This window comes from Lissotriton vulgaris, chromosome 1_1, assembly GCF_964263255.1.
Source record: "Lissotriton vulgaris chromosome 1_1, aLisVul1.2, whole genome shotgun sequence".
In the NCBI taxonomy this organism is placed as follows: Eukaryota; Metazoa; Chordata; class Amphibia; order Caudata; family Salamandridae; genus Lissotriton; species Lissotriton vulgaris.
In genome coordinates, this window is record NC_141685.1 from 837,228,805 (window position 1) to 837,243,234 (window position 14,430).

At 42.2% G+C, this 14,430-nt stretch overlaps 1 protein-coding gene across 1 annotated transcript in view; it reads right to left on the bottom strand.

Moving 5' to 3' along the window:
- LOC147747984 (cytochrome P450 2D17-like) overlaps window positions 1-14,430 on the bottom strand; it is a 227,496-nt gene that overhangs the window by 99,827 nt on the left and 113,239 nt on the right. The window contains exon 4 of the mRNA XM_086957545.1: window positions 7,267-7,427. Within this exon, the coding sequence (XP_086813671.1) occupies window positions 7,267-7,427 (161 nt within the window). The remainder of the gene's footprint in view (window positions 1-7,266; window positions 7,428-14,430) is intronic.

Below are 14,430 nucleotides of genomic sequence, written 5' to 3' on the forward strand. Positions count from 1 at the left end.
AAAACTAACTCAATAGAACAGTCGATTATTTGCTTCCCGATTAATCTGTGTTGGACCTAGTTCCCAGCCAAATCATATTGGATCTCCAAATTCAAAACGGTCTAATTTGCCCAATTTTAGTACCCAAAACGACAAGTGAATGAGTCTTAGGGAACTTCGGGCCACAGGTCATGAAAAATGTTTTACTTAAATTGTTTTTTAGGTCAAGGTCACCCATAAGATTTTTAGAAGCGTCCAGTAATGTTTGGAGACCATTAGTAGTTCTTGAAATTAGCACTGCGTCATCTGTGAACAACAGGATAGAGATCCAGTGGTTTCCTACGTACATCCTTACCAATATTGGCCATGTAACTGTCCCGTTTGTTAATATACATATTAAATAAACAGAGTGCTAAAACAGAGCTGTGTCTAACCCCTCCCCATAACCCAGACGACTTGGAACATTCAGTGTTCCATCCATATCGTACCCTTGCTAAAGAATTCAAACAGAGCTGCCTGAGGAAATTAAAAGAAATGCAGTTAGAATAGACATAATGGATTCAGAAATTAATATAATAACATATGTAGTAAACTGGGTTCTGCAAATTCAGTTTATCTAGATGTTTTCCTTTCAATCACCTGGTTTTTGGACGTTTACTGTGGGTGAGTCTCACTACCCAAGTCTCACTCACAGTAATTGCATAATTATGAGACTGAGCTTGTTTACCACCAGAGAACGCTGTGGCGGAACTAGGATAAGAAGCATTCAGCTGGTTACACATGAACATGTGTGCACATCTGTGTGCACATTTGTGCGGGCTGTGTGTGTGAGACTACCATTGTGCACAGTCCAGAAATTTTACACCGGTAGCCAAGTGCAGAAGGGATTCTACCAGGATAGGTGATGGCCTGGGTTTGCCTTTTAGTACTAGTGGGCATTCACAGATAGGTCAGTAGAGTTTACTGGAAAGGCTGTATTGCTTCACTGTATTAAACACATAGGTGAACTCTGCCTCAAAGTGCAGGTTTGCTCCACTTAGACCTACACAGTTTAGCTTGGTATCAAACTGGGGTGAGACATTCATGCCGAGTTTGAATATACAGGTCCCAATAGCATATGTATACATCTTATGGGTCGTCAAGAATTGTTACATTTCTCTGGCTCAGCTAATAATCAGATTCTAGGCTTTTGGTCCTCCTACTGGGTCAAGTTAATTACTCTGCTACCCAGCAAAAACAACAAAGGCCTCTCCACACAAAGGGAGCTATTTTCAGTGATTGACTGAGTTCCTAAGAACGAAGGGGTGGGAAGGAAAACCTGCATCTGATAATTAGCTGGTCACATTGCACCTGGGCTGGGACAGCCTAGGCCCACTGAACAACGGAAGAAAGCCCAGATATCTGAAGTTAATACAGGAGGTGATGTCCTTTGAAGTTTTGTTGAGAAGGTTAGATGGCAGTGACGTGATTTCACCTAGCGATGGATCGGAGGCCCTTAGAGTAGAGCTTTTCAGAGAAAACTTGACAGCTCCATATTGGATTGTCCCAGTACACTGGGCAGGAGAGTTGGGTTATTGGTAGAGTCGGGCTGGACTGTTCCCATGAGGCATAGGGTCAAGACTGATTTGCATATAGCTGTGTCTGAACTGGGGTGGCGAAGTGGGCTAAAGAATGATGATGGATTCAACCTAGATCTGTGACTGGGGGTGAGTGTCTGAAAAGTTTCAGCGCTCTGTCCATCATCTCCTTGTGTCATCTGCTTGTGGTTTCATTAGATCTGTCAGCAGCCACTGTAAACTCAATGACATTGCTTTTGACCTCTATGGTTGATACAATTTGCAAGAGAATTTCCTTTTGGACATCTGTTTTGTGTGTAACACAACTGCAAGGACTGGAGAGTAAAATGGTAACAAAAACGGAAGGTGCGCCACTTGGAATACGCTGCTTTTGCAGGAATGTCATTGAAAAAACATGGGCGCTACCAAGCATTTTAAATTCCATGATAATGTGATGGATGGATATCAAAAAGGATTTAAGGCTACAGCAAGAGATAAGCCTTCATCAGATCTGGAATGTTCAACAGAAAATTTGAATATTCAAAACATCGCCAGTGAAGTGGGGATCAAAGCAATACATTGCTCAACCATAAACAACCAAGGAAGGCTACAAACCCTAAACCCAACTGGAAAGAGGAAAGATCTACAAATATCTCCCTACATCAGCCAACAACCGATGAATTAAGGGACAAATTAATCAGCAACAAAGCAAAAAGCTAATTCCCAGATCATTCAGAGTAGTTGAGGAGGGTCATTTTAAGGCAATAATATAGATGAGAATGTGAGAGCTAAGAGTGACAGAACCCCCGGGAAGCTTTCAAGAAAGACAAAAAAATGGACTAAAAAAAGCGTTTCAAAACAGATAAGAGCAAAAATAGCGTCAATCTTTCACATTTCTACCCTAATAAAACTCTGAAATCTCAGGAGTGAGTTCACTCCTATCCTGCAAAACAATGTCAGAATGGGAAATTGCCCAAAGATTACTCTTAACTCTATACTAAGCTAGGTGGAGTGGACAAACAAGGCTTGTCAAAGCGAACTAAGATTAATGATGGTGGAAGATCCTAAAATGGTTAATAAGAGTCCCTAAAGAGCAATTGAAGGATATAAGAATGGCAAGAAGAATGCGGAAGTGCTACAAGAAGTACTGGAATGCATTTAAATCAATACACAACCAACTCTGAGATCAAGTGTGGAAATACAATGTGATCTCGGACTAGCGGTGAGGAGAACCAAAATTGGTTGTCACAGTAGAAGGGAGAGAGCAACATTATTATTCAGGACTTAAATCCATGCACAGATACGCACTGATGATGCGCAATCAATGCCAACACCAGGCGTATGAATCATCAGCCTATTGGGAGCTCCAATTTTAAGGATTGGGTGCATGATACTAAAATGAGTGGCCTCCAAGACATTGGCAACATAGTTTGTTGTCTGGCTAGTACAGAACCAAGGAGCAACCACCCGATTGTAAATGCAAATCCACTAAAGGTAAACTCATGTGAGGAACCTGTAAGCACAGACCAGTGTGAACAACCGAAGACCAACTCTGTTGTATTTTTGCATTGCTCCCATAGCGAACACTCACATCACATATTGAACAGAGGAACACTTTTAAGACTATTTGATACAGTAAAACTCTCAGAGCATGGCAGGTTATCTGGAGGTTTGGCTACATGCATCTCATCCAAGGCTAACTTCACATAGTCAGCGGTCAAGATATCCTCAAATTATTTATGAGTGACAGACATAAAATTTGTTTTGTGAAGAGCTCAGTGGGTTCCTGATTTTGCCATAGAGAATATTTTGTTATTGTGCAGATCACAAGTTCCAATCGTAATCTAGCACAGTGGGCTATGAACTGCCATCAAAGATCTGCATGCAAACTGCATGGTACAATTAGTAAGTTATGATTTTTCCTAGTCTTTCTTTATTCTGATGCTGCTAAAAAGGTTTGTTTGGGTAGAAATATATCATTATTATTAAAGTCAATGCTAACCCCTGTGTTAGGCCCTGAATCCTGAGTTTGTGCTTCTCTAGACCGAGCACTCTTTAAAAAATGCCTACGTTGTCCCCTTTGCCTTATATAATGTTTTCTATTCACTGATTTACACACATATGATTCATTGGCTATGTATGTGTGTGTGATGTAAAGTGCTCTGACAGCCTACAGTGGTATGAGAGGTGCTATAGAATACATTTTACAAATGTGACAGTGGGGCTATGGAGAGATGAGAGGCACTGTTGGAGGGTAGTAGTGAGGTAGTAGTGAGGGAATCATTGAAGATTATCAAACATTGAAGATTGCCAAAAGATTGTTCTATCTTGGTGCATAGTAAAATGATTATTTACTGTGCTTTAAAAGCTAATACATTTAAATATATAATCACAAATGTGTGTTAAATGCACCCAAAGTCCCCTTTGTAGGGGTCAGGCTCACTCACTTCACTTGGTGTGCACTATACGGGGACTGGTGTGACAACATTTGCCGAAGCAACTTTAGGTTTACAGTCCAGCCTTGGCAGGAGCAGAAGCCTCGGGTAGCGAAATAAAATCAAACAATGAAAAGTTAGTTGCCAGATGCAGCACCAACATTCCCAAAAAGATTTTTCAATTTCTGCAAATATTTTTAATATAAAAATGCAAAAATCTTTAGTAATTCAAGTCTAGTCTTTGTTTCTTGTGCACATGTGTGTGGTTATTTTTTTGAATTACAGTTTCAATGTTTGACATTTAAATCATACAAATTACTTGGGGCCCCCCGGCTTCCAGTAGTGACTCAATAGGGGTCCTCAGGAGTGAAAAGTTTGGGAACCACTGCTCTACAATGTATACATACCACCAGATCCGGTAAGAAAGAGGCTAACTCAGGACACATTGTTTAATCATTTAAAATACCAACAAATCATTGTAAGAGGGGACCTAAATTAGGCACTTTGTCTGGCATGCCTGCAAGTCCCATCCTTACACAAACTAAATCTGTATTATAATATCCCAGAAATTATACACAAATCCATCAAGACAGGCAGATATAATTCAAAGTTCTGGGCAACTATATAACCGTGGATAAAAAATAAATATAAAGAAAGACAAATACAATTTTCATGACACAGTTGGGTTTATTTATTTGTATTCTGTGTTTGAGCTTGAGGAGGAATTTGTGTTGTTTTTAGTGATGTGTGTACTCAAATGTTGTACCCACTGCTTTGGATTTGTATGCAATATTTTCCATTGTAGCATGTTTTACATTCTGAGTGTGGCAATGCTCTTCTTGCCTTCAAGTAGATTTAGAAGACACAAGTAGCACATTTAATGTTTTAACTGCATCTGTATTTTGTTTATTCTGTTTAATGTAAGCAGCATTTCAATAGGATAGGCACTGCATTGTTCATAATGGTAAATCAATTTATTGATCTTTAAAGAACTTTAGCTTGAGGCTGCTTTGTCTAAACACGGAGTTATAACTTTCTAAGGCATCAGATCTCCCTATAACAAACGTTAATCTTATCTATTCTCCTAAGGACTGTTTTGAGTCTCCGTTTTTTTTTTAAGTTTCATCACTTGCAAGACTAATGTGTGCCTCTGTATGCCCTGCTATTTCTGCATATTGGATTTCAGTTTTTACCTATGTCACAGCTATGATAGATATTACGCCCAACCCTGACCCCTTAGTGGCTCTCCTAAGGGACACTAGACATACCACAATCTTTACCCAGGCTCGCCTCCATGGCTTTCTTGTTAACCAAACGTGAAATCACGCTTCACTGGGGCTCTGCCAGTGTGCCCACCTCCTAAGCCTGGCTTAAAAGCATTACTTATTGTAATAGCGTTAGCGAAGATTACTCCAATCACCAACCTAGGGATTTTTGGTAACCCTTGCGTGATTATCTCTGCACCCTTGACCAGATTGAACCCACCACTCCCCGCACATAGCACACTGCTCATTATTTCCTTTCTACATCCGATGTTCTATACCTTCATACACTGTACATACACCCACATGTTTCCCGATATTGGTTCATTATGATGATGCTTTCGTGCTCCGTCATTGTATCTTTAAGTCATGCTTCAATGATGTGAATTTTTGGCAGCTTGTTGAACACTGGTCTGATATATGAAATATATGATATATGAAAATCAAAAGACAGTCTTTAAAAAAAAGGGGGGCATCTGTACACATGCATGTAAAAAGATAAATTTTCATTACATTGTAATTTGATTCATGGCCCGTATTGTACGGAACTCAAAAGGATTGAACACTGCGGGGATGGCTTATGCCGATGGATTTGCTCGACAACTAATGAGGAGATTGGCCCTGGTTTCCCCCTCGACAGTCACCTACCCAGCCGGACATTGGACACAGTTCTTCCTTGTCTCCCTGCTATAGCTTCTTCCTCTCCTACTTTCCTATAATCGCTCAACCTCGTGGTTTGTTTACTATACCTTACTATGCTATTGTAACTGATGTAATTTTAACGGAATGTGCCTCTGTTATAGTGCTCGGATACCGACGGGGAAAGCCAGCGCTTTATAATCCTCTTGATGTACCTTCTAATGCAACGTTCCCCTGGTTTTGCGCTACGATACCTCCGGGTATAGAACGCGCTATATAACCTTCGCAAATCAAATAAACTTAAAACTCTTTTTTCCTGATCGCGGAGACCTGAGAAACATGGCTGGTGACCGGTGGAACTGCTTGACAGCTAATGAGGAGATTGGCCCTGGTTTCCCCCTTGACCGTCACTTACCCAGCCGGGCATTGTTCCTCCTCGCCTCCCGCTATTACTCCTTCCTCCCCTCCCTCCACAAAATACTGTAACATTGTTTATGTGTACTGTACCCTACTATGCTCTTGTAGCTGATAGAACTTGTAATGCAACAATTCTAAATGTAAAGCACTCCGATACCCTCTTGGGTCAAGTTCGCGCTATATAAAACTTTACAAATAAATAAAATAATACTCTGTGCATTGAAACATTGGGTTTTCAGCGGTAAAAGTTAATCCAGGCACGAACCAGGTCAGTTCTACTATCATAAAGTTATTCCAACCTAACAACTTACTTTGAATGTCTTGGTACAGTTACTTTACCAGGAATTAGCCAAAGGTTAATAGGCGATATATGGAGATTCTTTTCTGATTATTGTAGATTTTAGTTCTATCAGAAGTTAGACCAATAGTGAAACCAAGTGCATTTCACTTTAATGTCTTCACCAGTAGTGTGGTAGTAAAATATAGGAAAATATCATGAAAAAATGAGATTAGACGAGCATGGATGGACTCGAGAAGAGTACCAAGTGTGGTCCTCCTTGCTCTAATCTCTGAGTTACCCCGCCACACCCTCAAGTGTGAGCTGAGACAAGGTTATGTTTCAAAAAGCATAAAGAAGATATGTAATCACTGTGGATCACAGAAATTTCTGCAGGCAACCATTGCCAAAACAGTGGTCCTAGAAATACATTTATTCGAAACACTCTAAAAGGTATCAAATTAATTGAGCAGTACTCTTGCTGGCCAAGTAATACAGAAGGCCTTCAATCAAAAGTAGAGTTTCTGTCTGATGGATAAAGGCAGAAACATTGAAGAACCCGAGAAAGCAGGCAAAGGTTCTCTCTTGCATTCCAGTGCTTAAGAATTACTTTAAAATCATGACATTTGTTAGGTATTTTTGTAATTTGTTACCCCAGATAATCAAATGATAGCACTGTATGGCCGATGTGCCTGTACTACCTGAGGGAGGAGTCCCTGCCCAGTCTCCAAACTCTCATCCAAGACGTGCAGCATCCTTTGGAACTTTTCATCATCATATTCAAAGCGATCCCCAAAGACGATGGAGCATATTACATTACTCACTGCATTGTTTATAAGAAAATGTGGGTCAAAGGGGCAACCTGAGGAGAAAGGACCAGGAGATGAGAAAACGTATTTTTATCATATTCTAATTACAATACAAGTATTAGCATATCGCCTCGTCACGCTCTTCAATAAAACACATACAAAGTTTTTCATGTGTCATTAGAAGCTTGGTGGATTTGAAGAGTGGCAGCTGATACAACTTTCAATCCGGTGGAGCATATTCACAACTATAGTACTGTTCAGTGTGAGAGAAGCACATGAACCTACTACTGGTCCTACGTGCTTGATGGCCAAGGACATCGATAGAGCTAGCAAAAGGAGAATTATTTTATGTTTCGAAAGAGGAGTGCAGGTATAAGCAGGATAAGGGTGGGAGAAGGTGGGGCAGTAATTGGTGAGGTGGCCAAAGTGCCCCTACCCAGTTCCATTTCCGCCCTTCACAGTGACAGGTTGTGCACATGACCAGACAACTTCTACAGCAGGAAGGTGAATACAGGACTTTGGATATTGTGTCCAAATGATAGCCTGGTTTACCAGGTAAGCAGAAAGTGAAGGAAGGGTAGTTGGTGACTGTGGGGCTGTTGGGGTGAAGGAAATACGAGAGCAGATTGGAACAAAACATAATCCCAATGGCAATAAGGTCCTTTCAAAGTTAGATTTGCTCCATTGTGGTATAGTGTCGCGGTGACAGTTCTAGACAGGGAAGTGGGCAGATTGGGAATGCTGTTTGTAGGAATGAGAGTTATGGTGAGACAGGGCACGGAAGCAGAAATTTAGAGCCCGGTTTAGTATTTGCCAGCACCCCTGCCACTTTCTTGTTTTCTTTTTCTTTGCCTCTCTTCTTTCTTTCTTTTCTCTCTCTTTAATCACAATATCACCACACCATTACCATTTAGACGTAAAGTGCATGGCACAGTAACCATAAAGAACTATCTTCACCTTTGTCACATAGCACTTGGTGGTGGCTATGAGAGATCTCTTGAATACTGAATTATAGAATTCTCATTAAATCTTTTGAAGCCTTGAGAAAGCCCTGGTCAGAGGACCATGTAAAGGCGAAACAAGTGTCGGCTGTTGAGTCTTAAATGGAACCCAGTAACATTTAGAACAAATAATGAGAACTCAAAAATAAAAGCATAGTAAAGAAAACCACCACCTGAATTTATGAAGCAGTTTTTATGTTTTCCTATGATCATAGAGTAGCCTCTATTGTGGTAATTCATAAGGAGGGTAAACCAAAATCCTGTTGTGCTTCCTATAGGCATGTTTCATTATTAAATGCGGAACCCAAGATCCTTGCTAAGATCCTATCTATTAGATTGATTAAGGTAATCAGTGGTTTGATACACCCCAATCAATCGGGTTTTATCACCCATAGGAATACGGCCCTCAATCTGCGACGATTGCATGGGGTGCTCGCCAGGGCTCACACCCTGACGGAACTCACTGTAAAAGCATCGCTCGATGCAACAATGGCCTTTGATACGATAAGAGTGGCCTTACCTTTAGGCTGTTCTTCCTAAATTTGGCTTTGGCTCTGAATACATCCGCTGGGTTCGCTTGTTATATACGGAACCCCTTGCCCAGGTAATCGTGAATAACCGGGTCTCGTGGCCCTTTGGTCTTGAACGGGGCACCCGGCAGGGTTGCCCCCTTTCTCCCCTTCTATTCTCACTGGCTATGGAACCGTTGGCCACCTGGATCCGCTGGGAACCCTCGGTTCGGGGCCTCCGATGGTCGCCACACTGGGAGGATAGAATTTCATTGTATGCAGACGATATATTACTTTATTTGGCCTCCCCGGGGAGATCCCTTGATGCGGTTATGGATTAAGAAGCGCGGGTGCCCACCCCGCTATTGCATATTGCCCACAAAGGAACTACCGCCGCAGCCCGATCGCCCGAAAAGGAAGCCCGGCGCCCGCCTGACTGTGGGCGGGGCGCCAGGCAAAAACGCGTCCGGAAGCGAAGGAGAGCATGGCGGTATGCAGAGAGGAGGACGGGAGCCTACCCCAACTCCACGAGTTATGAGGAGTGAAGTCCTGGGTCCCAGGAGGGGGCCCGAGTGAGGAGTAAAGGCGGTTGAGGCCGCCGACAGCAGCGCGGGGCTCCTAGGAGTGGAGGGAAGTCCTGCGCCGTGAGAGAAGTGCTGCCCTTGTAGATATGACCTAGTGCCAGGTGGCACAATGTATATTATGTGATTACTATTCTAATGTGTTATGAGAATGCAAAGGCTATTTTTGATATAACCTTGTGTGGAGTTCCTTTTGTGGTGTGCCTGGAATGTTTTTGGGGTGTGTGTTACGCAAACGCTTTACACATTGCCTCCGGGATAAGCCCGACTGCTCGTGCCAAGCTACCAAGGGGGTGAGCAGGGGTTATCGTTGGCTTTTAACTCCCTCGCCCTGACTAGAGTGGTGGTCTCTGCCTGGCTTTGGCGCAAGCCTTAGCCAACCAGATATCCCATTTCTAACAAGGATAGATGAAACACACTGGGAATTAATAAATATGGTCACTGAGACCCGCCCACCCTTTTGCAAGAGTGGGCGGGTTTATAATAACCTTGTGACCCAGGGAGGCATTTCAATCCTCATTGCGGCAGATGCCGGCGGCTTGAATGCGTGTTGGACGTGACGGCGGGTGCTCGTCTGTTTGGATGGTTGTTTGGCAATTTTGAGCTAAGACGACAGGTTTTGCATTGACCACATTGAAACTCGGTCAAGTATGAGCACTCCCCTCTGACGGGTGAACTCCTTGTTTTCTAGAATTATCATGAACATTCCATATTTTAAGAATACAGACTCGGAACCTGAAAACAAGCAAGTCAGGATATCGCAACATCAGGGAATGACGGCAGGGCAATACATTCATCAGTAAGCTTAGTTGAAAAGACTCGTTGTAATTTGGTTGTCTGTCAATCATGATTGGAAATGTTTTTAGAGGATTCGGTTTCATTTCAGTTTGCTTTAATTTTCAGTGAATTGGATAACTGAATATCACGTGAGTTGGCGGCAACATTCATGATTTTTAGCCATTTTTTAAGAGAACGGACACCATTTATTTTTATACACCTCTAGACAGGATCTCACTATCTTCAACATGGGTACTCCTCCCTTAAAAGACACTGGCATATAACAGTACCCCGCATGTGCAAACCCTATTTGTTAATGATTGAATGTATCATTACATTGGATTGAGAGAATATTACATATATTTTTTTCACAGTGCCAGCAAGACGAACCTAATACTATCGCTGAACACACCAAGTGGAATATACGCTATATGTTACACATTTGTTTGCAATATATCTTCCCCTGAAGAAGGGTCGAATGTAGACCCGAAATGCATTGTGCATTTTGTTCATTCATTTATTTTTGACATGCATATAGCATAATGAAACGGACTTTTCAGGAGTAAAATTCACTCATTTGTTTTTTCATTCTTAGCAGATGGAATAATTGCATATATATATACACTCTTGTTGCATAAATACTCTTTTTGCACAAACATTTGGGTTATATGTCATGCTGATAATATGAAAAAAAATTTTTTATGAATTATTGATGAATATTGTGAATAGACAGGTTTAAACGCGGAAACCTAAGGGTCAAAGTTGAGCGTCTCTCAGACCAGGGTGCTGCCTGGTCTCGACAGTGCATCAAACAAGAGGGGGTTGGGGCATTCCGCCAGTGAGACAGCTCACTTATTCATTGATTAAATATCAAATAAAGTAGGTTTTGAATTCAGATCAAGGTTAGGTGTGCAGTTCTACATACACAGAGCACTGAGACAAAGAGTCATGATGTCTTTGGGTGGTTAATTATACATGTGAGAGGCTATAGTCATGGGAGTCTGAAGTTCACATCCCATTCAAGGTTTAGACTTCCCACATCACAGTATTTTACAGCTGTTGCACATAAGACCCTACTCTCTGTGCAGCTGTACTATCCCACCACATTTCCTTTCCTCCTTAGACTTTCCTTGTATTTGTCATTTGACAGTTTGTGAAACCTCTAATCATGAAGGACCCCTCGAAATATAAATTTGTGCATCTGAAAGTCACATTTCTCACAGGCCTTCCAGGAATAGGGCCAAAAGAGTACTCTTGCATGCATTAATCTCAAGGGGTTAGCCCCCACCCACTTGACACATTCAGCACAAGCCCTGGCTGCTGCCAGCATATTCTCGTTCTTGGGATGCCCTTGGATAGTCTGGGGTGTTGCGTCACTCCTCGACATGTAAATGTATTCCAGAGGCATTAGCCAGGAAGGGCCCTCTAGCATGCAGTACATGCACCTGATCTTAGACTTACCTGGAGCTGATTATGAACATTTACTTTAGTGTATGAAAGGGATTTGCAAGTCGGAGGGTGAGATGTGGCCAAAGAGGACAACGATTTCCTCATGTTTTCATCCTCCACTGGTCTTTGTTTCTGGGAACGTCCAAGTGTGAATATATGCACAGTTTCCCACAAGAGAGTTGTACCTGGTCTCTGCACATAAACAGAGGACCAAACACTGCATTTTTGAAAGATAGAGTACTCTCTGCTGTTTGCAAACATCTACTTAATGTCTAATTAAGCCCCTTAAACGTCGCAGCTGGGATGTAGTTTGGTTGCTGAGAGGTTGACTGAAGGTGAATTTGAGTGATGACTTCTTAAGAGGCACAAACCTCCTTTGTTCATTCCTGTTTGACCCTAAGGCGCTACAGCAACTGGTTGACTAGCTAGCTAAACAGATCAAGAGATCCGTATGATCTATTGCGATCCCTTTGTACCTTTAGGCTTCCACATCCCTCACCCTGGACCAGGAGACTGGGATGCACACACTTGAATCCAGAGATACTGTTGCTGTCTTTTGCAGGTACCACAGACTTTGCTGCCAAGTTACTGCTGTGTCTGTGTGGTGAGGTTGTTGTATATGTTTATAAACTTCAGGGATCACACCGTAAAGGTTACAGATATGGTACAAATATCCCCCTAGTCAGGATTATAGTATGCTCCCCTTGTTACAGTATCCTGTGTGCTTCAATTATTGTTAGTGGTATGAAAACACTGCGTTACCATTTTGCTCTTACGCAGATCTGGACCTGGAGTATTTCAACATCTCACACCTCCCCCTCTATGTATACGAACCCCATCACCCTACTACCATCCTTCTATGTTCATTTTTCATGGTCCAGATAATCTCGTCACCACCGCTAGGCTCTCTACATAGCATGCAAACTTGACTTGTCCAATCATCCTTATTAATTTTTTTCCACCGCTTTCTTTGTAGTATAGTTGACTTGTTTATGATTACTTCTAGTCAGTCAAAATATTTGGTGTTGTAATGTAATGTAATGTAAGGGCATTCTTATATAGCCCGTCTGCCACCCAACGGATATCCTGGCGCTGAGATTACCAAAAGCACTGCAAGTAACTCTGTCTATTGTTGTGTAAACTACTGCGTAAGTTGGTTACTAGCTACGTGAAAGTTTATATTAGTTACGGATTAGTTAACTGAGTATTTGTATGGGAGAGTGAATGTGTGTGTGGTTGGATGGGGGGGGGTGTGACTGTCCAAAGATGTGTAAATAGTTGATTTAGTAGGTATATGATGTTAAGACTGCATGTGGAAACAGTTGTTTGGGTGAGTGAATGTCTTTATGGGTGTGGTGATGAGCAAATATATCTCTCAATGACACACGTCCAACAAAGTAGAAAAATAAAAGGCAGTGTATGTGACAGTTGTTGTATAAAAATAAGTATACATAAGAGTTAGTGACTGTATGGATAACTGTATACTTGTAATAGTGATTTTATAAGACACTAAGTAGGAGTCATTATCTATATAAATAAATGAAGTGGTGTTTGTATAAGTGTGTAGCTGATTAAATGTAAGCATGATCAATTGTTTGCATAAGTGAGTAGGATGACTGCATAAGTGAACAGGATGTGTGCTGGTGTGTAATGTCGATATAGGTGTAGAAGTATATTTCATAGTGTTCTATTGATCTTTGTTAGCATGTATGAGTGAATCTATAGGTAAGTGTTTAGATGTGTGTGTAGATCTAAGAATCACTGAGTGGGTTTTTTAGAAACTTGTATTGGTGTGTCAATGGTTTCAGAAATTGTACTTTGTATTTTATACTGAGTGATTAAAGGTTATACTACTGTGTGATGAGATGTCTCAGATTGTCACGTGGATGATGGGCATCAGTGATGTCATTTGAGATGTCATCAGTGATGTCACTGACCATGTCATGAATGATGTAATATGTGACATCATCAGAAGTGGATTAGTTCAACTAACTATAACGGAGGAATTTCAATGGTTTTGTATGAGTGAAATGTCCAGTGCGGTAGACATCACGTCCTTAAAATGCCCCCAGGATGTAGCGCCTATGTAAAGGGTGATCAGAAGGGATGCCCCAACAGCTCAGTTTAGGAGTGGCCCGGAGCCTCCGGAGTCCCCTCGAAGGTGGTCAAGACTGGTCCTAGTCACCATCTTGAAGTCAGACACTGCCCTGAGAAGGCTCTGCAAAGAATAAATTGTCCTCAACCAAGTACCTCAGCTCGATCTCTATATCGAGCGCACTTCCTAATTTTGGGGGCAATTGTGGGCACAGCAATTGTTCCTCGTCCCAGAGTTATCCAGGTCTTCCCCCAGGAGTCACCCTCGCAAGGCTCAGGCGGTGCACGCTGAAATCCCAAAGTGGTACATGCTTGTGTGTCTCACCCTCTTCTACCCTTCTATGCAGCAGGTTAGGCCACTCAACAACGGTCCTGTGGTCAGTGGCACAGCGCGGGGCACTCCTATCGTTCCATTCCCCTCTGAAGCAATCGGCGGCCAGTGGACTTGTTGGGACAGTTGATCCCAATCCCTGTTTAAAGGATATCTGCCGGTTCGCTGGAGGTCCGCAGAATCTTTAGCCCTCTCCAGGGCCCACCGATACTCCTACCGAAGTTCCGGTCTCCCAGGAAGTCTCGGCCGCGAACACAGTGTGCGGGCCCCTCCGCCTTCGATATCGGCTACCCTGCACCAATGTTACGGGCAAA